Source organism: Neolamprologus multifasciatus, chromosome 7, assembly GCF_963576455.1.
Source record: "Neolamprologus multifasciatus chromosome 7, fNeoMul1.2, whole genome shotgun sequence".
Taxonomy (NCBI): domain Eukaryota; kingdom Metazoa; phylum Chordata; class Actinopteri; order Cichliformes; family Cichlidae; genus Neolamprologus; species Neolamprologus multifasciatus.
Genome location: NC_140445.1, coordinates 29749255 through 29773823, shown reverse-complemented (window position 1 = coordinate 29773823; position 24569 = coordinate 29749255). Strand labels below are relative to the sequence as shown.

The 24569-nt window shown below is 38.6% G+C and overlaps 1 protein-coding gene across 1 annotated transcript; it reads left to right on the top strand.

Moving 5' to 3' along the window:
• Window positions 1–247: 247 nt before the first annotated feature.
• LOC146514527 (uncharacterized) lies at window positions 248–23500 on the top strand. The gene is made up of 4 exons (XM_085167531.1): window positions 248–1440; window positions 1579–1830; window positions 2327–2416; window positions 2590–23500. The coding sequence occupies exons 1-4, from the start codon at window positions 1311–1313 to the stop codon at window positions 2847–2849; spliced, it is 732 nt and encodes a 243-aa protein (XP_085023657.1). The 5' UTR covers window positions 248–1310; the 3' UTR covers window positions 2850–23500.
• The last annotated feature ends 1069 nt before the right edge of the window (window positions 23501–24569 follow it).

The following is a 24569-nucleotide window of genomic DNA, read 5'->3' as shown; positions in this document are numbered from 1 at the left end:
AATCACGGTTTTAGTAACGCAGTAACGCAACGTGCTTACGGGAAAGTAACAGTAATCGAATTACCTTTTTTGCAATAGTAATCCCTTACTTTACTCATTACTTGAAAAAAGTAATCGGATTACGTGTTACTGCCCATCTCTGGTTGTGGGATCAAAAAAATTGACAGTATGGCTGGCATTCCCGGTGTCTTTTGGTGAGCATTAAGTGTAAGTTCTGCAGAAACTCAGCCACTGGTTTGGACGATTTTTTCGTCTGCGTGTTCACACTACAAATAAAATGTGACAGCAAACGCGCTCTAGTGTGAACGCTCAAAGCGGCCCGCATGCGCAAAAGAAGACTTCACACACAACACGCTCTGTTTAGACCCAGAGCAAACAGTATTGTTTGACAGATGGCCCTTAATATAAAGACTTTGGACTTTACGTTTCCCAATTTTTGCTTTAAGTTATTTTGTTATTTACATAATAATGTAAATAACCTAATAATTATCCTTATTGCTGTTTAAGAGAGGAATGGTGCTTCAAAGGATAGTTGCAGATTTCTGTCAGAATCTGCAGATTATACAGTACAAATAAAATGTTCACGTTTCCCCAACGTTGTCTTGTTGTCTACCCAACAGTTTCACTGACAAATACACCGGATGGCCAGGAAGCGTTCGCGATGTCTTCTCAGGCGCTTCTCCGGCGCTGATAATTGGCTTCTGTCTTGTGTCGGTGACGTAAAAGACGGATTTAATGCGACCTGACCATTCAAACAGCAGTCGCTTTCTAAAACATCGGATTCAGTACCACATACGAAAGTGACCCAGATCGGATTTGAAAATATCGGATTTGCGCCGTTCACACTGTCATAGCATGATCGGATATGGGTCGCATAGGGTCAAAAAAATCGGATTTGATGCGCTTTCACCTGCAGTGTGAACGTAGCCTTACGGTGTGTTCACACCGAACGCGATGGACGCGAATAGAGCGTCAGGTTTACATGTAAAGTCAATGGAAAAGCGCGATGACGCGCGATTGTGGGTCCCGCGAAAATTCGGAAGCAGATTTGCGTCGCGAAAACGCGAAAACGCGTGAAACGCGCGTCAGTGTAGCGCGTCTGGCGCGTTTGACTCGCGAATAAAACCACGCGCGTGAGTTTTTGTGTTGCATTTTGTGCATACGCGCGTTTCGCGTCTACCGCTCGAGTTGGAAAAATCTGAACTCCAGCGTCAAATCGCGCCGCGACAACCAATCAGGAGCCTGGTGACGTGGCTCTGACCTAGGTCAAAGGGGCAGATCCAGCCAAAGCCCTTCATTCTTCATTCAGTATGGAGGAAAAGCTAATCAGTGCCGTGGCTAATCACCCGGAGCTATATGATGCTAGCTACTACTTCTACCGAGACAGGAATAAAAAGGACCTAGCTTGGAGACACATAAGTGAGGAGATCGGGCAACCTGGTAAGTTCATTCCTTCTTTTTAATTTTCAGACTGACCCGATTAACCCGCGCAAAAGCTAGCAAGCCCGCCTACTGTCCCGCTATTTTCCCACTGATGTACAAATACCTTTCCGCTAACAAGATAATGCGTTTATTCAGAGGACATCTGCAGGAGAAAGTGGAAGAGCCTCAGGGACACTTATAATAAGGAGAAGAAGACAGAGAAGGAGAAGAGGAGTGGGTCTGCAGCAGGATCGGGGAGAAAATGGAAGTTCTTCGCGGTCATGGGGTTTCTGGACCCCTTCCTCACCCCGCGGGAGACTAGCGGTAATATGGTGCGGACCGTGGAGAACTTCTCCCCCGAGGACCAGGGACAGCCCGAAGAGGCAGCAGGGGAGTGTCAGTCAGAAGGTATGTTTACATAGAGTTAATGTAGGCAGTTAATTTATGCGTGTTGTCCTACAGGAACATATTTTGTTTATTAATAAACAGTATACAGTAGTCCCGCTGTTCATCCGTCACTGCCTCGCCTTTTCGCTGATTTTTTTTATTGCACCGTACAGCTTTCAACAATGCGCATTGCATTCTGCAGCCCAAATGACAAATCTCCTCCATGTCGTGTCTCCTGCGCTTGCCAAACTTATTATGTTTGGTTTTGATAACCATCACGTCCAATAGAAAAAAACAGCACAAAAACACTCATAACTATGACCCTCATTCGGAAATACACACCTGCACCGGGAGCAAAAAAGGCGCACAAAAGTGAGAATCAACTTGTGAGAACTGTGACTACTGTTCATGTGCTGCAATAAATGAGAGACCACTGTATATAATAATAATAATAAGTATATAATAATATAATATTCTCTATGACTATTGTCTTTAACATTTAATATTGTCTTCATAGAGTCAAGTAATCATGCAGCAGAGTCCTCAGCTGTCTCTTCTCCTGGCTCTCCAGTCCCTGGTCCCTCAGCTCCTGCTGCTGCACCCACAGGTATGAACATCAAGCACTGACAGCTTTTTACTTGCTTGAATTCCCTTGTGATCACCTTTACTAAATATCTACAACCAATCTGTTTATATCATGTTTTTTTTTTCAATTTTGAAAATGAAAATCTAGTAGCAGCCTTCTCATTACTTTGTGTTGTTTTGTGCTGTGTTTTACAGGCCCACAGAGGAGGACAGCTCGAAGGCGGGCGAGGGACGGGTCCCAGGACGGTCCATCGGCGGTGGAGCTGGCCATCCTGGAGTCCCTAAAGAGGCCACGCCCGTCTCCAACTGAACATTTCCTCCTCGGCCTTGTTCCTGCTCTGGAGAGCATGCCGCCTCAGACACGAGAGTTCGTGAAATTTCAAATTTATAAATTAGTTTTTGAAAACAGCACAGCTGTGTTAAATTTGGAAACATTGGACCCTAATGATCAGTAGTTTTCTGATGAGGCAGCAGCTCTCCAGGGCAGAAACAATGTTCTTATTTTTCTCCTCCTTCTCCCTGAGGCTCTTCCACTCCAAGCTGGGTCCTTTTTATTCCTGTCTCTCTGTAAATAGTTAAATTTCATATATTTATGATAAATGTTTTTGTTAATGAATTTATATTTTTTCAAATAAACATTTATAATGACAAAATGTCTCTGTTCTACTACACAGCAAATATTGGCACCCGACTTGACACAAGTAGAATTTATTTCATATTATACTAATGACAAAACATACTAATACAGTGGGATGCAAAAGTTTGGGCAACATTGTGAAAAGTAATTATTTTCTTGTACAAATCATTGGTTGTCACAATAAAAATAGTCAGTTAAATATATCATATAGGAGACACACACAGTGATATTTGAGAAGTGAAATGCAGTTTACAGAAAGTGTGCAATAAGTGTTTAAATCAAGCAGGTGCATAAATTGGCGACACAAAAAAAGAGAAATGAAATAAATATTTAGTGTATATGAATGTGTGTGTCTCCTATATGATATATTTAACTGACATTTTTCATTGTAACAGCGATTCATACAGGAAAATAATGACTATTAATAAGGTTGCCCAAACTTTTGCACCACACTGTATATAGGAACATAGTGAAGACAAGTTACTTAAGAGAGTAAAAAGAGGTTAGTTTATTTTGGAGTAGAGCTCCATTTATTAAGAAAAAATTAAAAGGACAGGAACACTCTTTAGAGGTTTGTGGGTGGCTCTTAAAAGAGCCGTTGTGGGGAAGTCACTCGGACTTCAAACAGGCTACTCCTTTGGTTGCCAAGACACAGCTCCCTCCGCCGAGAAGTGAGCCATGAATTTCTCCCTCACCAGGACAGCCTCTCTGGAGGAGTTGTTTGCTGCCATACGACCCAGGCCTTGCAACGGCTCCACCACAGCAGGTGCCACACCCCTCACAGCAGGTGCCCCTCTCTCGTCCACACAGCGCAGAAAATTGTGGAGAACACACGTCGCCTTCACACACTTCTCCGCAATTTCAGGACGGAGCTCCATGGAGCGCCGATACAACCTCCACTGTGAGGAGAGGATACCGAAGGCACCCTCCACTATCATCCTGGCCCTGGAAAGGCGATAGTTAAAGATCCTCTTCTCTAAAGGGAGGAGGCGTCCAGGGAAAGGCCTCATGAGCTCACGCCGCAGCGGGAACGCTTCATCAGCCACAAAGACATGGGGCTGGGCTCCACGGTGTTCTCCACCGGGTAGAGGCTGGTCAGGAGGCAGATGGAGAGTCCCAGCCCGAAGAGCCTGACCAAAGGTGGAGTTGGCCAGAATACCACCATCGCTGGTCCTCCCGTACCCCCCAACATCAATGACGCGGAAGCGATGCTCTGCATCCACAACCGCAAGGAGAACAATGGAAAAAGTTCCCTTGTAGTTGTGGAACATGGATCCTGAGTTGGGGGGTGCCTTCGTCTGGACGTGCTTCCCATCCAGAGCTCCACAGCAGAGAGGGAAGTTCCAGCGTTCCTGGAATCCCTCTGCGATGGACCGCCAGTCTTCAGTTGAAGGCACAGCCATGAAATCGTCCACTAGACAGTCCCAGATGGCCGTCGCTACCTGGGGGATGATCTGGCTCACAGTGGACACACCAACTCGAAAACTGAACGCAATGGTCCTGAAGGAGTCCCCGGTGGCAAGGAACCTGGACAAAATTGTTTAAAATGAGTATTATGTGTACTGCAGTTACAAAATACATTATTGAAATTACAAAATTACAAATTGCAAAACATAAATCTTACATAAAACATTTTGTAATTATAAGAATAATTACATGATATATATTAGATATAATCTAAAACAGTCTGCGGTGATTATATACAAATATTCAACTATCCCAGAATTAAACCAGGTCTAAATAAAAAGGAGTGAGTATCACTACAAAGGTTAACTCAGTGGTCCTAATGCTACAGTTTGATATCAGCAAACACCGAGCGCATACATTGATATGACACCACAGCCATGCTATCATTCAAACACTGATAACAGCATAAATCGAATTAAATCGGGACTTGATGAGACCTTCTGAGTATCACTAGAAATATTATAAACAGTCGTCTCCGTACCACAGTTTGCTTTCAGTAAAAACCGAGAGCATTCACTGTTAGCATAGCACATCCACGTTAGCAGTGTATAAATGGATAGTTTAGCATATATTAGCACAGGTATCAATAAAGGACTACCATATTAAATACTTTTACTAACCTCAGGCAGATGGACAGGCGCTCTGCAGGTGGGATTGAGCGCCTGTAGTTGGTGTCTAGGCGGGCGATTCTGGGACCGACGCGGGAAAGCAGGTCCTCAAACTGGCCGAGTGAAAGACGGTGATATCGCTGAAATCGGCCGTCATCCAGGCGCAGCTCCTGGAGCAAATGGTGAAACTCACCAAACTGCTCACGCCTCTGGAGGACCTGATGGACCCAGGTACGGTGAGGGCGTCTTTTACGCCGCTGCTCTGCTCTCCACAGTATATAGAGAAGGGAGACTCTCTCTTCAAGCGCTAACTCGACAGCTGCCATCTTGCAAAGATACCGGTCTGGCACAACTTCCTCCCACATCCCTCCCACATTTCCGGTTCACGCGCGTCAAAATATCATATTTTGAAGCGCGATGGATTTTTCTTGGACACGCGTTGAGACGCGAATGTGCACGCGTCAAATTAGGGGCGTTTGGGGCGTTTTTGTTCGCGTCCATCGCGTTCGGTGTGAACACACCGTTAGAGCCGGATCTTTGACGTGGACGAAGATCCGGCTCAAGCCGGCTCCTTATCGCGAGCCGTGGGTTTTTTTCTTTTTCTTTCTCTCACCCCCTCTCTCGCACTTTTTCCCGCTTCACTCCGCACGCGAGCCTTGTGCTTGCGCTGGGAAGAGGGGGAGGGGCGGTAGTTACAGTCACAGTAGCACAGGAACAGAGCCAGAGAGAGAGAAAGAGAGCCAGCAACAACGTCACATTAGAAAGGTATAGTAATCATCCACAACTATTTTCAGTTGCGGATGATAAAGGATACAGAAAGTTTATTCATGCAGGCCCATATGACAGAGAATTTGCATCTTCTAATTAATTAAATTTATATTTAATTGTGTTGTGGTTTGCAGTGTTTTGTGTTGTTTCACTTTAAATTTGTTTAAAAGGAAAAAGCTGAAAATTTAAATAGTTAAAAGTTGAAATGTGAATAGTTGGTTTTTGTATTTTATGATTTATTTATTACATTTTATGTGGAGTGAATAAATAAAAGTATATTTACGGTGGCTCCTAGAGACAAAGCATGTAAAAACTCCAAAACACGTAAAAACTCAGAAGCACATAAAAACTCCAAAACACGTAAAAACTCAGAAGCACGTAAAAACTCAGAAGCACGTAAAAACTCAGAAGCACGTAAAAACCCAAAACACGTAAAAACTCCAAAGCACGTAAAAACTCCAAAGCACATAAAAATCAGAAGCACGTAAAAACTCCAAAACACGTAAAAACTCCAAAACACGTAAAAACTCCAAAACACATAAAAACTCAGAACATGTACAAAACACAACAGAAGTGCTCCAGGATGCTAGGCGCAGTGTTGAGCTTTTGTTACCTAGTGGCTACACAAGCCAACAAGTACCAACGACTGTATTTGGTGTGTGGTAGTAACAGGTAAATGAACATTTTTTTGAATTATTTGAATATATATGAGTGCTTGTGTGTAAATACACAAACAATACACACATGCTTTCAATTGTGTAATTTAAGTGATCTAGGTAGCTCTGTTTTGGAAGTTCAGTTAACGCTAGAAATGTGTTTTGGAGTTTGTACGTGTTTTGTCTCTAGGGGCCACCGCATATATTTATATATAAACATATATAAATAAAACCACTTTTTTTTTTACATTAGTAATTCCTTTTGTGAATAATTTTATATTGTTGTCAATAAGAAATTACTTAAAGCAACAAAACAACCTAAAGAGCCGGAAATCCCATCACTAGTTTGGATTGCTTTTCTGCCATTGTGCCTAGCTGCTGCAGCAGAGGAACATGAGAACGATGGAGCACTTTGATCTTTTAAAACACAAGGGCTGACAGAAGGTCTTGCTAAAGCCTCAAAGAAATCAGAAACACAATGCAGAGAGTGTGAAAGTTCTCAACAGCTTTATTACTTTGGGTCCCAGAGTTGAAGCTGTTCTGTGCATTTACACCAGTTTCTTCTTCTTCTTACTTCTACATATTTCCTAAAGAGAAACGCAGTGCAGAGCTCCAGTGGAGGGTGGTGCATGGGGCTGTAGCTACAAACAGAGTTTGGTGTCTGCTGATGTCAGAATGGAGTTTATCCATTTTAAAATGGCAGGTGAAGTGGCAGACTTTGGTAATTTCCTCTCTGTTAGGGGGAAGAGAATCTGTGTACAGTGTTATTGACTTGCTTGTTGTCATTTTCTGAAAGGTTCTATTGTAGTGTTTACTGGCAGGTATAGGGTGAGGTCATGAAAATGTACAACAGTGTTAAGTAAGTTGTATGTTATAGTATATTTAAGTTTTTCTCCCTGCAACTTTAAATAAACTGTTTCATTAAAAGAGTGGTCAAAGGCCTCCTCTCCTCTAACACCTGTGATAGCAGCTGGGTGCGAATTCGTTCTGGAATAGCTGCCTAATATAATCACAGCTAATAGCATTATACTTCACTCTATTTACATACTCACTGAATAAATTTCATCGTTGCCATCAGAGAGCTATGAACCCTCCCACACCTGCATTTGCTGCCTTCGTCCCTTTATCTGTAATTCACATCTTCATTCGCACATTCTACTTCCTGCCGTCTTTATTACCACTTTCACCATTTTGCTTTTTATCTGTTTAGCAACCCCCCCCCCCCAAAAAAAAAAAACAACAAAAAAAACAAAACAAAACAAAAAAAACAAAAATCTAGACTTTTTAGATTATAGCCTATGATCTAATATAGACCGTAATGGAGCAAGAGACACACATACAGTGATGAGAGATCTTTGCAGTGTTCTGTTCTAAAGCTGTCGTCAGCAATATGAAGCCAGCAGGTAACCAGGTTATAGGAAAGGAGATACATGGCACCTTGTACGTGCTGGTGTGTATATGAGTCCACACGTGTCCTTGTCATGGTAAGGACACAAAAGCATGACTATTATTGATGAGCAAAAGGCACACACACACGCAGGCACGTATGACTTCGCCGGTTTCAGCTGAAACAATTTCTGTGTTTCAAACCATTTTCCAGGGTTTTTAGTTCACCATTTATGAGTTTTTTCAAAATACTCAAAGGATCAATTAAGGTTGGTTTATTATTTTGTTAAATAAGTTGAAAAAAAAAAAAAAGTTAAACAAAGAAACAAGTAAATAGAGGAACAAGGTAAAATGAGGTAAAAACCAAAAGAGAAAGAGGAGCGAAACCCCCAACAATCCCTCTCTGAGCAAGCACTAGGCGACAGTGGGGAGGAGCAGTCCTGTTTAACTCCTTTAAACAGGCAGAAACCTCTGGCAGAACCAGGCTCAGGAGGGGGCGGTCAACTGCCGGGACTGGTTGGGGGGTGAACAGAGCAGTGTTGCCAACTTAGCGACTTTGTCGCTATATTTAGCGAGTTTTCAGACCCCCTAGCGACTTTTTTTCTAAAAAAAGTTGCTAAAAAAAGTTGCTAAAAAAAGACGTGAAAGCGCGTATCGCTTTTACTCTCAACAAGCAGCGGGTGCTGTAACGCAGTCAGTTCTTGTTTTACTCTTATGCTGTTTTGTGGATCACAAGGTTTAAAACTACTTATAAACACACACACACAAAGTAACTCCACCAGTGTGCCTATTTCGGGTCACTTTTGCCGGTCCAAGCCCGGGTAAAGGAGCAGGGTTGGAATTGTGACATTAAAAAAAACAATAATTGCTAAAAGAAATTTAATTTGTAGTTCTAAATAAACTCTAAATGCATTTAGGACGTTTTTTACTCACTTTATGTCTCTTCCACGATGTTATTTCTCTCTCCAACAACATAGGTTACAATTACATTAGCGTGACCAATTATGCAAATTAGGTGATGACGTCATTTAGGGACTTCTAGCGACTTCTAGGACAACCAATAGCGATTTTCCTTACTGAGGAGTTGGCAACACTGGAACAGAGGTGGAGGAAGACAAGGCTACATCAGGTAAGGAAGCAGCAGTGTTCTTCCTCCGGAGCAAGCGGAAGCATTTTTCTTCTTTTTCATGCACTTTTCTATGAGCGCTTTATTCTCCAGAATGAGGATTTTCAACTCATCGATTGTTTCTGCGTTTTGCTTCTCAAGTTTCTCGCATTGTTGCTCCACTTCTTCTAATGTTGCTTGTTTTTCTTCAAGCTTTTCTTTCAGTTCTTTGGATGTTGCCTCCTGTGTTAGCTTTGCATTGTGCAGGTCTGCATTACTCGGTTGTACTTCTTTGTGCATGTCTTCTAACTGCTGATTTCTTCTCTGGATTTCTTGGAGTGTACACGGCAGGTCTTCATGTATTTTGTCTTGTTGTTGCTTTTGCACCTGCATTTCAGTATGTTTGCGCTTCAAGTTGTTGAAGGACAATAATATCCCCTTAATGACCTCTGAGTTGTTTCTCGCCATTAGATTGATCCTTTTCTCCATCTGTGAGCATCATTTTTCCTTTTCTCCTTCCAGTTTAGTTGTTTTGTTCTTCAAGTCATTACAAAATTCTTGCAGTTTTAGATTTTTACTCTAAAAAAGTCCTGGTGAATAGGTTTTTCTTCTTTCAGTCTTTCTTGCTGTTCCTCTTTCTCTTGAAGAAGGTCTTGATTTTTGTGCACTGTTTAATCCAACCTTACTTTCAGCAATTTGTATTTTTCCTCCATGCTTTTGACACTGCATGTCTCTTTGCTTTATATCCTGTTTTTCCTTTTGTTGGAAAATCTCTTTAGTTTTTTCCACAGCTTCATCAAGCTTTCCTTGGAGGACTCGATTTTTTTGTTCCATGTATTGGAGATCCCAGTGGATCTTTCAATAGTAGCTTTCCTGTCTTGAAGCTGGTTGGACATTTCTTTTAGTTCAGCGCTCTTTTGCTTGTTTTCTTTAATCAGGAACACAATCTGCTCTCGGGCTTGACCAAACTTTATTCCCCAGCTCTCATTAATAATTTTAACGTCAGGCTGGTGTTGCTGTCTTCCTTCCAGGTGTTTATTTTGGTTTTTGATTTGTCTGCACTTCTCCAGTTGAAGTTTCTTGTCTTCAGTTTGTTTAATTTTGTTCTGGAGATGATAGTTTCCTTCCTACTTTCCTGTAATGCTCTTTGGAGGGATAAGATGTCATTTGGGGAAATTGGCCAGCCACGCCAGTAAGGACAGGTGGCGTAATCTTTTTTTCTTTGTTGGGGTTTTCTTGGATACATGTTGGAGTTTGTATACGATGACTCTGAAAATGTTTCCAAATGTTTCCCTGGTGAACGTTTGAAGGTTGCGAACACAACTGCTGAAAAGAAACAAATTAAAAATTGCTGCTTCTCACTCCTCTTTATGCAAAAACTTAAAAAGATTTAAGATTCTAAAGGTGTCCTTATGACATCATCACTGCGTAAGCCAATGAGATCACATTACATTTTGAAATGGGGATATATATATATTTTTTTTAACTGTTTTCAAATTTAACTTAATATTTGACCAGTTTTAGACCAGTTGGTTAGTCTACAACCCCCCACCCCCAACCCCATTTAGTCGACTAAGAAATTAATTCCCACTAACATCCCTAATGTTATGTTGTTATTGCAATATCAAACAACTGGAAAAAAGACTGTTTTTTTTCTACATAACAGAGCTATAATACATATTTTTTTTAATTATCCTAATTTTATAAAAGGGAACATTATTTGAAGAATATGTATCTAATAAAAAAAAATCTATATTTAGCTAAAAGGCATAACAAAGAGGGTAAAGAAAACAACCTTTTTTGCTTGATTTAATGAATAAAAATAACTCCAAGCAAACTAGTGACAAAGATACTTTGGCAGGTTGTCATATTGTAGAACTATATAAAATAGAGATGCACCAGGTGGAAGCTGTGGCCGAATATAGTATTCAAGAAGTAGGAATGTAATATCTAAAAGGTCTGTGCTCATCTGAGCTTCACAGCTAACTGAATTAAATGTGCAGTCGAGGCATGCAGTATGCTCACCACTTTTATGTGTTCAGTATGTGGATCAGAGTGAATGTGGATAGACAAAACATATAATGAATTGTGAAGGCAGAACGGGACAAATGTTTGTGGTACATTTAAGTTAAGCACCAAAGGCATGACATTCTCATATAAAATCAGATAAAATACTGCAAATAATTTTTTCTGCATTTGTGTGATTGAAATGAATTGAAAATGTGTATGCAGTGACACCATTTGAAAGATTTGGCCTAAATAATTTTGGAGTGAATGAGCCTAAACGTGATGACCTAACTAGTGACACCGTGTCACCTGTGACACACACACACACTTCGGCTTTCTTAGTCAGTGAGCCAAAGTCTTAACTCTTAAACGTAAACAGTTTTGATACTTAAAAAGAAAATAGGTAAAAAAAATTAAAAAAAAAACCTTTCTGATGGAGAAAATGCTGAGATCTAATGGCTTCTTACTCACTGTTGACATAGTTTTGATATATTATTTGTGCTTTCTTTGTGAATTTTTGATGTTGAAAAAACTGAATATTTAATCACTGAAGGTAGCAATGAGACGTGCGTCAAAGCAGGTTTTGTGGGTTTTGATGACACTTTATTCCTTTAATAATGTAGCTATTCTGTGTTTATGATAAACGCTTAAACTTTCAACGCCATTCTAAAAGTTTATTGCAACATTTTTCACACATTTTTGCTCACAAACATTTTCTAAAAGTTACATTTTACATTCTAAAAGTTATATTTTATTATATATCATAAAACACCAGAACATGAGATTTCACTGATATACATTTACGTCTCTCCATCACAATTTAGTACAACAGTATATCTGATTTATTCACATCAGTTATTCAGTCAATAAAGGCTATATATATATTTGGAATAGCTTCTAATACAACAGAGAAATAATATATTTCTAATTATTGTCTCAGTCTGCTTAACAAATGTCTTGTTATTGAACTGTGCATAGTAAAAATAAGCCTAAAAAAATCACTTTTGAGCAGCAAGAAGACAAAATGACTGTTGTCATGTCTGCATTATTTGTACTTCACATCAGTGTTTTCATACTAGACTGAAAGACAGATGAACAAAATGAATAATGACCACCTCAACAATGTCAGCCATTGTAGCAAAGCAGCCAGAGCCAGCCCTGCTGTCAAATTAACTGCTATGATAAATAATATCTTCATCATTCATAATAATCATTCCCACCACCCAAAACAAACAGGGCAGCTGGTAGGCTAGACATGGGCCAGACTGACCAATAGGAGCTGTTCATACTGAAGAGGCCAGGGAGCATCCAACTCTCAACTGTAATTATTCTCAATAGAAGCCTCATCTCTCATCACCATGACCTGACCTCCATCCTGACACTGTGAGTATGTGTGTGTGCTTGTTGTGTGTGTGTATGCATATGCGTTAAAAGAAGAGAATGAGTGTATAACACGGTAGAGTTGGTGCACAAGAGACGGATTTGGAAGATGACGTGAATGGATGAGGCATGAATGGAGGTCCCAGGGTGTGAGGGAGACATGACACCTCATTATTCAGGTCTTGGTGTGCATACATGTGTGTGTGTGTGTGGTATGTTGCACTAGAGGGTAGGGGGTTTAGGCATGCCAGATGTCTCATGAATTGAACAGAAACACAAATACTGTACAGCCACAAACCCCCTGCCCACCATTTTTGTTCACATACTGGTCTTCATGACTTGTAAATGTCTTTGAACAGTTTGCATGATGTTCACAGCTGCTCAGTTTGACAGAATACACGTTGATTTTCTGCCTATGGAAACATCTTCACATCTAGCCACACTTTAATGTCATACGTACAGTGGCCTACATCAACAATCAAATTCCGTCTTCTCATCTTTTGCTTTCCCATTGTAAAAATGAAACCTCGACTGGAGCTTGTTTAATGTTGAGATTAGAATTACAACGTGTTGTCCATTCAAATACGGCATGAAAATAAAATCTGTCATGGTTGCAGAAACAGGTGTGAAACCATCTGGGTTTGTCAAAAATTATTAGCTTTACATCAGCCTGCAAGCACAGCTGTTCAGAATCTCAGCGCTGTCCATATTAGTCACAAACTGAAATATGCGATAGGTTGAAATTTTCAAGTGGGAATTTTAGGAATTTTCTCTGCTCATTTCCAGTATAGACTGATGTTGGACTATCATGCTGATGTGCACCAGCAATATGTGTGTGCGAGACCTGCACTGTGAATTGCATGTTCTTCCATCTGGTGTGCAATTTTGTTAAACAAACAGCTTTCAAATTGGAGGGTTGGTACCAAGACTTGTTGTTAGTGCTACTCATTAAGAGCATCAAATCATTACAGACATTACTGTCACTGTATGTTTGAGCAACATTGCTACTAAAGTCAACAATACAAGAAACAAACAGCAAAACAGCTGTTCTCTCTTGTCTTTTTCTAATGTGCATCTTTTTTTCATAATACAGTCTGGGGTGTCTACATTTCTACCAATTCCCTGTGCTAATCAGTAATCGACTTTAATTGTCTTCTGGCCTCTTTGACACCACAAGACATTTTGTATGAACCATGAAAATTGAGCCGTGTATTCTTTTTCGACTGGCAGATAATAGTGGCCTCTCCTCACACACACCTGACCTATATTTAGATAAAGGTCTTACTAAGCTAAGCAGGGGGTCTGGTGATGATAAATATTCCTCTCTCTTCAGGTCTCAAGATCTGTTTCTAATTATCAAACCAGAACACCTAAGAGCACGGCAGTCAACCACTGTTATTAATTACCCAGTTGTTAAATCAATGTTCAGTCTATAAATATTCTGTTTACAGAACAGCAGGACATCATCAACTGATAAATACATCCTGCTCGAGTGGGTAATAAACAGGGTTGCTGGCTGAAGAATAATTGGGTCAACAAAGGAAAACTGTAAGGTGAAAAGTAAGAATAATAACATCTCCAGTCCACGACTTTTCTCCACTGGTTTTTCTCTGGAAACATTGCTGATTTAGAGAACTGCCTCTCAGTTTTATATGTGCAAGAATTTCTCAGTTTGAACAAATGTATAAAGAATAGACTGTGATTGCCCTCTACAGGCTGCTATAAACACTTTAAAAGAACATTTATAACTTCTACACTGTTTATTTCATTAATAAATTGAACAAATATCATATATTATACCTTTTAGATGATTTATTCGTAATTGTAAACTCTGTGTGATTTTTTTTCTTCCCGTGGAGATCATCATTTATTGTGCAACAGCGAGTAATGATTCTCTGAGGAGTGATTAAATCACCAGCACACACTCACACACAGATACACACACACAAATCCCTTGTCCCTTTATTCCTCTCCAAGTCACATCAGCATGCCAGCTTTGTCTTCTACACATCTCACCGTATGCCCTGCCATCTGGGGACGATTTCTCCTCCCTTTGTTTCATCCTTTTTTGTCCCCGTCCCTGCCTCTCTAGCTGCTTCTGTGAAGACAACTGTGAATTTCCACCATCGAACGTTGTGCTGTGTCTCAGGTGAGTGTTGCCTCCTTCTGCAGGCTTGGCAATTGCCTATGAGCTCTCAATTTCCCCATCCTGTGTAAGGCTCTCCATCTCTCTTTGGGAACATGTTAATTGCTTCTGGACACTGATCAGTGTTCATTAAATAGGCCTGTATTCACCATAACAGATGCTCAGTCACAGTGAAATAATGCCTTTTTCTTTGTGTTTTTGCTATCTGGAAAGCTGAAGTGGACCCGCATGTAATTGCTTATCTATTGTGTATTTTTTCAAAAATGCTCTTTATTTAAAAGACACATCATTATTGCTACATGTCACTGTCTTGCCAAAATAACAAAATAGTGTGTTGTTCACCAATTATATATTAAAAATAGAAATAGAAAATGCCATGTAAGACACATTAAACTGCATAAAGTGCACATAAAACATCATCATTTATATTCTCTATTGTCTTCTACATCAGAACTTTAACAATATATTTTCTGCCTATCATTGTTCAAATTAATGTTGTTGTAATATAGCTCCTTTTTAAACACAGTGGTTCTTCAAAACACTTTACAATGTGTTACACACGCACACAAATCAGGGTTGATGGTGCTTGCCTCCAATCAACTTATAATTCACCATTGGCTGTTTTTGAATCATACTACAAATTCAGGCACTAAAAGACAACTTTCTTTACCACCTAATTCAATTCTAACTATATAAATAAACAGCAAAACAGACAACAGACATTTTATTAGCTTATTTTCGGTCACATCTAATTAAGAAGATTCATAATTGAGGTTTTGGGTCTTTTGTGTCTGTGCACAATGTGATCATACTCCAGAGAGCTGACAGGCATTTCCCAGACGACAGAAAACACCTGGATAGTGATGAATGATGATGTTGCATTGTGCTGTTGTCTGTTCAACACACATGCTTACGTCAGATATGTGCTGATTGCAAATACTGGCCTTGGAAATATATAACTAACCTGCACTACATGTCAGTAGAGCCCCAAAACCTTTTAAGTGTAATTGTGTGCATATTTGGTCGGTCAGTTCCTGATGGTCTTGGAGGAGATTGCAAAGAGATGAAGCCATATCTACTGGTATGAAGCCAATGCCATTCAACGTTTTTTTTTTTTTTTTTTTTTTTAGTATTTCTGCTCTTAAGCTACCCGACCTTCAGTCAAGTGGCACTTAAAAGAACTTTGATATTGCCTTAGTTTTTTTTTTTTTTTTTTACCAGCATTTTAGAGATCACCTGGATCATTTGGATGGAGACCATAAATCGCCTGGCAATGAAACAGCAGTTGGACTGAAATGGTGAACTGAGCTGTTTTAGTGTATAAAATTTTGTAACACTGGAAGATTGCAGTATACTGCTATCATGTAAAAATGAAATGTAATTCCACTGCAGATACTGGACAGTGCACACACAAGACGATGTTAAACCTGTTAAAAAGGCCACTAACAATGTGTCACGACCAGTGAAGAAATGGCATGTACAAGTGTGAAACTAAACTTAACCCCAGACTACAAAACTTTGTTCATCCACCGTTAATGATGTTCTACAAAGATTTCTTCCTTTCTGGGTCAACTCCATTAAGAGTTCATGCTGACAGGCTCATCAAACTGATGATGAGACCGTAGTCTGATTAGTGTCCAGGTAGATTACATTATATTAGAGTGGTATCTGGCTCTGAGTGACCACAGTAGTCATTAATGTCCCGATACCCAAAAGGGTTGAATTTCTTTTTCTGTGCTCTCCCCATATTCTTTCATGTGATCCTCCACTCCCAATCACATTGTCCATCAGTAAGACATAATTATCTTCCAACCCCTCAGGATAGTAGGGTGGATGAACAGGTAGGAACATATCCTATCAAAGGTATATTAATAGTTAGATAATATAACAGGTTTTCTTCATTTATCATGTATCTCTGTCTCCAGAGCTCACCAATGTCTCAGTCCCATATCCCATGTCTCCAGGCTCCTGATGAATGGCCTGTTTTCTCTTCTTCATCTTCAGACTTGGATGGTAACTTTGTCTATGGTGTAGAGCAGCAAAGCAAATGTTTGTAAGGCTGTGCAGGTATTCATGCAGTTTTGGCTTGAGTGTGTAAGACAACATGTTAACTGGCCAATAACTGACCCGAAGTGTCAGTAACAGACAGTCGCTCATGCACATGCTGACACACACACTCACACACATTGACAAAGAGAGTGAAATAATGGCTCATGTTTCACTTCTCCAGATGGGCCTCTTCACTCTGCCTTTTAACTGTCACTTGAAACCATAAACACATGGGCAGACTTTCACATACACACACACTCACGTAAATACAAACACACACACTAGCACGCTCGCACACTCAATTAACAACAAAAATAAAAATGCATCTATAAGAATACAATTTACATTCAAATGTCTTATATTTCTTTTTTGTTTGATTTACAAAATTGCTTAGTTATACTTCAAGTGCTGGAATGGCAATAGCTGTAAAATGGGCACTGCTAATTTCTAAAATTAGTAATAAAAACATGTATGCTCACCTATTAACATAAACATTGCTAATATAAGGAATAGGAAAAGCAGAGTGTTTCAATCAGTAGTATAACATAAGATAATTGTATTGATGTGTTGGTGTAAACCAGTAAAAAACTAAGAAACATGTCCTAGGTTTGTCATTTATTTAATTTGAGTACAGAAGACGTCAACCATGCAGTCTTGAAAGGTGATCTAATCAGCCAAAAGATGAATACAGCAGTTTGTGTTTTATTTGTTCTGGCAGAATATGCCTGAAAAGAAAAGGTGCCAAAGACCAGTAATTATTGTGAGAAAAAAAAGAACACGATTGAAAATCTTAGGCTGTTCAGGAGCTGTTAGATTAGATTTCATGGACAATTTTGTGGGCTTTGACCATAACTTCATTTCATGGAGAGTTCTTAATGTTTTTTTAATATAAAAATACATTATTACCACTTTGAGACAACATTGAAGCATCCTCCTAAGACCATACACATGCTGATAATGGTCCATTCAAGTCCTTTAGAAGATCAGCCACTGACCTGACCATAAAATACTAATTGGATTCATTAGTTAGCTCAGTCCAGTGAGATTCATTGCAATGAAATGGTGTGTCTCCAGTGTTGGATACATGTGTCACACATTTCTCATTTCAGTGAAATGTGCATTTGACTAGCATTTTTTTTCCTAATTACTATAAGTCAGAATAGAAAAGTCAAACTGATTAAAAGATTCAATAAAACAATCACAGGATATGGTAGTATTACATTCTTTGAATTCACACACAGAAATGTTGTTGCAAACACCACTGAATTTCAACTGAATGATAGTCCCACTGGATGGAAGGGCAATATGAATGCATTTGAGTGATTACGTTTACAGTGGGAATGGATTATGAAAAATGTTTTCATTCTAATAAATAAAAAATCGCAAACTAATTTAATTCTATTGTCAGGATGCTAGGATACTAAATTTCCATTAGAAGACAATCACATTATTAAATCTTGTCTCCTATTATAAATTGAGGTCCAAATGAAAATTACCAAGTGAGAAAGACTTTTGAAACATCTGTATTTTAAAAAAAAAAACTATTTTGTGTCACTAATGTGCCACTTCTTGAAGCAGCAGGTGAATGTGCCTGATCAGGGAATTTCTGGTAGAAGAACTACCAGCACCCCCTTCTGGCAAAATAATGATTCTGTTGTATTTGGGCTATAAGAAGGTGCAATTTTAATGTTATTTGATGCTTTGTTCAGTGAAGAATTGTATATTTATCATAATAGTTTTTACCATGCAAATCCCAATGTAAAGTCAGTCAAAGCTGCCTTATAATTAATATATATCAAATGAAAACATGTTTGTCTTGGCAGGTAATGATTATCATACTTAAACAGTAACATCAGTTTTGTTTTTGACTAAAGACTAAAAAGCAAAATTGTTTCAATTAAATAAAAATTAAAATATATAACACACAAACACGACCAGTCAAAGATTTGGACACACCTTCTCATTTACTGTTTTTTCTTTTTATCTGGGCTCTAATCTGAGGTGCTGTTAACTTGCAATGTCTGAGGCTGGTGAGCCACTCATATGAGTCCTGTGAGTTAGTTTCGTCGTTTAGCACTAGATGGTTTTTGCGACAGCACTTGGGGACATATTCAAAGTTTTAGCACTTTTCCAGACTGACTGACCTTCAGTTCTTAAAGTAATGATGGACTGTTATTTCTCTTTTCTTAAGTGACTGGTTCTTGTTATAATATGAATTCTAACAGTTGTCAAATAGGGCTGTCAGCTGTGTGCCAACTTGACTTCTGCACAACACAACTGATGATCCCAGCCCCAGGGCAAGAAATTCCAGAAATGAACCCTGACAAGGCACACCTCAAGAATAAAACGGTGCTTGTGTGCACGTGCATGCATTGTTTTATTCTTGTTTCAGGCTACCGTCCTACAAAGAGCACATTCCGTATTTTTTTGCTGAAATGTCCCTTGAAGCAGTGAGCACCGGTCTTTAATTACACTGCTGTCTTCTCTAGTGAGTTACACTGATGTAATTTAAGTAGCCCTGCTGCCAAGCTTGAAACGATATGCTAAATAAACTTAGTCCATATCAAAGTATTATGACACCAATTGAGTTTCATCCAATATTGTATCACTGGAGATTTAAGATTTCTTACCCTGCTTTTCTGTCACCACAAATTCTTTTACACGATGCTTTTTTTTTCATGTTTTAGATAACAGGATCTAAGGGAAGTATGGGAAGATGTAACAAATTAATTTACCAGCTCACTGAAGATCTTTTCCCACCAAAGATTTACGAAGATCTAATATGGGACAATAAAAAACATTTACCTTTATTTAGCAGAGAAAATATTTCTTTCTAAAATTTCTTCAGTCAAGTATGGCTTAAGGTTCTTTGTCCAAGTCTGTGAACTGGATGAATCGTCTACTGCTCACCAAGAGTAGAATTTACTGTTATCAAGGTTATACTGTGCATACTTTTATTATTATTCCAAGATATCCCTGCTCCTTAGTCAATGGTTTAACTGGGCATATCATAAGCTACAGCACAAGTAGTACAAATTTAATTTTAATAATGGTACGTCATAACTAAATTTCAGAGAGGGGTATCTCTTGTAATTTGCTTGATTATATTAGCCAAAAGTTTTCCATTTTGAGAGGAAATGCAAATGTGTTTTCCTTTCTAATATTGGAGCTTTGCATCCAGTATCAACCATCTAAGATGAATTTATCCATCTATCCATTGTCATTCATTCAGCCTACAAATAGGAATACTAACTACCATCAGTGCAACTGATAATGTCACCACTAGATGTCAGAAAGAGCCAGTGTATTTAGTGTACAAGGCATACAAAACATTGGCCTGGTTTCCATCAGGGACTTCAAGGACTAGCCCCTGCTAAGTCATTATTCATGATACCCACTTCCCTTCCAAGAAATCAATTCACTGCTTCCATCCTATTTGAAATTTATTTATGTTAATTTCTCAGAGTAACTGTGCTTGCCTGGCACAAAAACACAATTTACTTTTGACTACACAACATGTGCAAAGGCAAGTGGTGAATTTGCATGCAGTGCAGAAGGGAAGTCCTGATAGGATTAAATCTTGAGAGTTTCACATGTAAGGGATGATGATAATCCCTTACACGTGAAGCACATAGGGACGTGTGGGGTAAAATAAATGATAAATGTCATCACCAGCACAACCACAAAGGAAGGAGAGAAAAAAGATAGTGAGAAAGGTGATGTAATGAATTAAAATGTATTTTAGTAATACTTCGAGACTTGAGGTTGCAGGAGGAGAAACAAGAAAAGAGGAGGAGAGAAACATTTTTCCCAAGGTATTTTGAAGATGAAACATCAAAGAACAAGTGATGGCATTTATTTATAGATTTATTATTGCAAAGGGGTGTTCTTACAATCTTATCTGCTGTATAAATTGAAACTCTCCATAGTTTGAAAAATAGTAGCCACACATGGAAAGAGCCTTGTTTGGCTGCTCCATAAAACCCAACAGAAAACCTGTAAACCTATTGTGCACCACTTTTGTATGTATTCCCCTACAATATACCTGACTGACCCAGTGTTGCAAGTGAAACTGAAAGCCAGAACTACAAGTTTACAAGCATACACATGCAACTACAACTCTGTCTTTTCTAATTAACCATCTCTCTAGTTTCATAAATTACCAGCTGGTATTAGCTGCAGAAGCCAAACTCCTAACCACTAAGTCAGGATAACAACTGTTTACACAGACAGCAGGAAACATTTTTAACAGACATTTTCTGTAAATGATTACTCTCTAATTTAAAATAGAATCTGTTTCTTCTTTAATTCCACTCTGTCTTGATCATTCCCCCACTCATTTCATTTTCTTCCAGTCTTGGGTCTTACAGGTCAAGGATATTATGTCCTCTGAAACAGAATACGTGATGAAATTATTCATCTTTTCATTGAAATGATTTATTCCTGAGGCATCTAATCAATCAGCATATGTCATTACACTTTACACTCAAATCTTTGCATCATAATTATGTGTTTTCTGACTCATCATTTCTTATTATTTTCACTAGATGATCAATAAGTTATTTTTTTTAAAAGAGCAAACACGTTGAAACCAGTTTTTCAAACATACATTTTTCTACACACCCAAAAAATGTGTGTGGTAGTTTCAAGTGAAAGATGTCATCTTACCACAATGGCAGCTGAGCAAAAATGCACAAAGTTATATCAAATAAACAAAATGATGCAAATCCATGAATCACTTCAAAGGTAAGAAATAACTTCATACATGTTTCATTACTATAGTTTATGAGTGATGATCAAAAAAGTGCCTACATATGTATGTTTGTGTTTTTTCCCTCTCTGATAGGGATAATCAGGTTTATTGTAATGGTCAGCCTGAGGTGGAAGGTGTTAGCCCTGTTGCACAAAGCACTGTGGAGGTTTCTTCTTTATGATGACATTTTCAAACTCTTTCACAGTGAAGCAGTAAATGCTGCAACTGACAGTTTATCCCTTGACTCAAGCTGCCATATTAAATGTTTTTAATGTCACAGTAATATAGTACAGTTTTGGATTTGTGCTAAAATATGGTTCGAGTCATATTGATTTTATTAATAAAGTTGTAGTTTGCAGAGTGACAGCAGCTTCCCACAACCATCTACTTTCTTTTGCCCCATTATAATTACAACAATCTCCACAGGGAACTGAAAATAGTGTAAAACCTGCTCTTGGTACATAATAAACTCCTTGCAAAACAATAGAGAACAATTTTACATGTATGCTGAACACTATGTCACCAGCATGCCACCTAGGAGGACAAGGTATAAATGAGGGAAATTACTAAGCCAAAGTTGTATTTCTTAATAAGCGTCTATTCACTTTTGGTTAAGACTAACTCTGTCTCTTAAATATCCAAATATAAAACCTGTGCCATTCATATAATTTTCATATTCTTTTTTTATCCCAGTGATTTTTAAAAAGCAACATAATTCAATACAGACAGAGAAACGCCTTTCAGACTCTGTCAGAGGACAACAAAAAACTGAGATATGACAACCAGCAAACCCTGAAGTGAACAACTTAAATTTGAGTTTGATCAGTGACTCAGAAGAACCTTTAGAATATCACACACCAGTGGAAATCATATGTCTGCACTTAAAATAATACAGAAAAAAAGCAAATGATCCTACCTTCTTTGCCATCTCTGCAGATTAAAGAAAAATCTCAACTGTTTCCCAAATGCAGATCAAAACTTTTTTGAAACGATGTCACCTTCATCAGCATGTATCACGTACAGCAGTGTTTAGGGGCATGTGTCGGGGGAAAAAAGCTGAACTAAGTGTTACAAAGAGCTCTAATGAATATTTACAGAGAGAGAATAACTGAGGGGAAACATGCAGAGAGAGGTAGACAGAAAGAGCTCAAAAGGCTCATGTTACTAATATGCACTCTTCCTCCCACACTCCTCAAACACAAATAGGTTTCAGGGACTCCCACTAATCATACTTCTTCAGACGTATTCATATGTAAACAGTCTGAACGTGAACAAATATCATGTGAGCTAACGGCTGCAATATTGGAGCCCAGCACATCTGAGCGCTGACAAAAACAGTGAATTCAATTCCGTTCAAATATTTGACTTCGTGTTTGAGGCATATGTGAGTTTAAAGTATTACAGTGCATGCCAGTGTTTGACTGTGAAGGGAACTAAATGACATTAATTCATCTCGACTTACGCTTGAGGTGTGTCAGCAGGATCCAACAGTCTCAGTGAGGTGATGACACCTCCTGTGGTGAGGATTAACTCCAGCCCCTATGGAATATGAAAGAGATATAGAAAAGTATATATGTGTGCGAGTGAGAGTGCTGCCGAGAATAAGTGAGTTACACCACAAAAGAGTGTATTGTACCTGTCCTTGAATGTATGCCTGCATATGATGATTTTTATTCTTCTTCTTTTTTATTTCTGTCAAGATAACGGCACATACCTTGTTTGCTTAGTGGAGTTGTAACGCTTGTTTCTGCCAGTGTTATGAAAGTACATGATGTGTATTTAGTGTAGAACTCCTGTGTGTTGTGAACACACATTCATTTGTGTGTGTCTGTGTATACACATATGTTCTGCTACAATTCAATGTAAGCAGAGTAAAGGATGAATGTGTATAGAGTGTGAAATTTTGGTGTCAGGGTCTGAATGTTTGAACATGCATACATCTTTTCCAGTTGTTTATCTTTCTACTGCCTGTTGTTTATTTTTTACTGGAGACATGTTTCTACCCAAACCTTGTATCCTGTTACCAGCAGATCAGGTTTGTTTCCAGCTGTCTTCAGACTACAAGATCATGTTTTGCAGTGACAGCTGCACCTCTCCTAGCATGTGGTAGTCAACGCAATGCATGTGAAAGTGATGGGTTTTTTTTTTCAAAAAAAAGATCAGGATAGAGTGACTAAAGAAATGTTTCAGGTCACATATTCTAGTGGGTAACAGGAGATTTTGACACGTGTATTTTCAGCATATCAGCGTTTTACATCAACCTTTGTGATTTTTCCTCTTGATATTATTTTCACCTGCACTTGAATCGTTTATTTATACTATGAAAAACTAAAAAATTAAGTCATCACATTTTCTTTTTACTAGTTGCTGTTTTCTGTTTCTATTTATCTTGAGGAATAGTGCAAATAATTCAACATTAATAAAAATGTAAATGCGCCACTGTTAGCCAGTACTGTCTCACATTAATCTGCCTCTCTTTGTTACACTATTAAAATGGCAGTTGTTTCAAAGAAGCGTTTTGCATATTAATTACAGTTAACCACATTACATTTAAATTACAGAAGACCACAGCTATGAATATTGCCCGAGTTTATTTTCAAACAGGAAGATTAGGTAAATTATGAAACCAAATCCCCAAACAACTCATGTTTATTCGGGTCTTCCCCCACATGTGCGGTTGTTTTTGTTTGTTTGTTTGTTTTTACATTTTTCTGTCATTTTATGTTTTTTTTCCAACTCCATTTTTTATAAACTCTTGTCTCTGGGTGCCTATGCATCTCTCTCTTGCTTTGTTTTACTCTTTCATTCTCTGTTTCTGTTTGTGTCTCTGTCAGTATCATTCTGTCTCTGATGATTTTGCTCATTCTATGTGAGCCTCTCACTCTGTGACTTTTTGAAGTTCTACGTGATGAGACATATTCCACCCATTCACTGCACCCCAGTAGCACCATGTTATTGTTTTTTTCTGTTCTTTATTATATAATGATGTCAGTCTCAGTCTAATGCGCTGACATAATAAAACTCCCAATAGATAAAATTTAAGATGTATTCAAATTATCAATGCAAAGTTTCCATCGTCTCATCAGCTTTGGCCATCAGAGTATAATACTGTTTTTACTGCAGTGGGATCAAAATATCAAAAACAACATGAAAGGGTTTTATTTGAAATGAGAACATAATTTAACTACTGAAAACTACTGGAAAGTTTTTCAC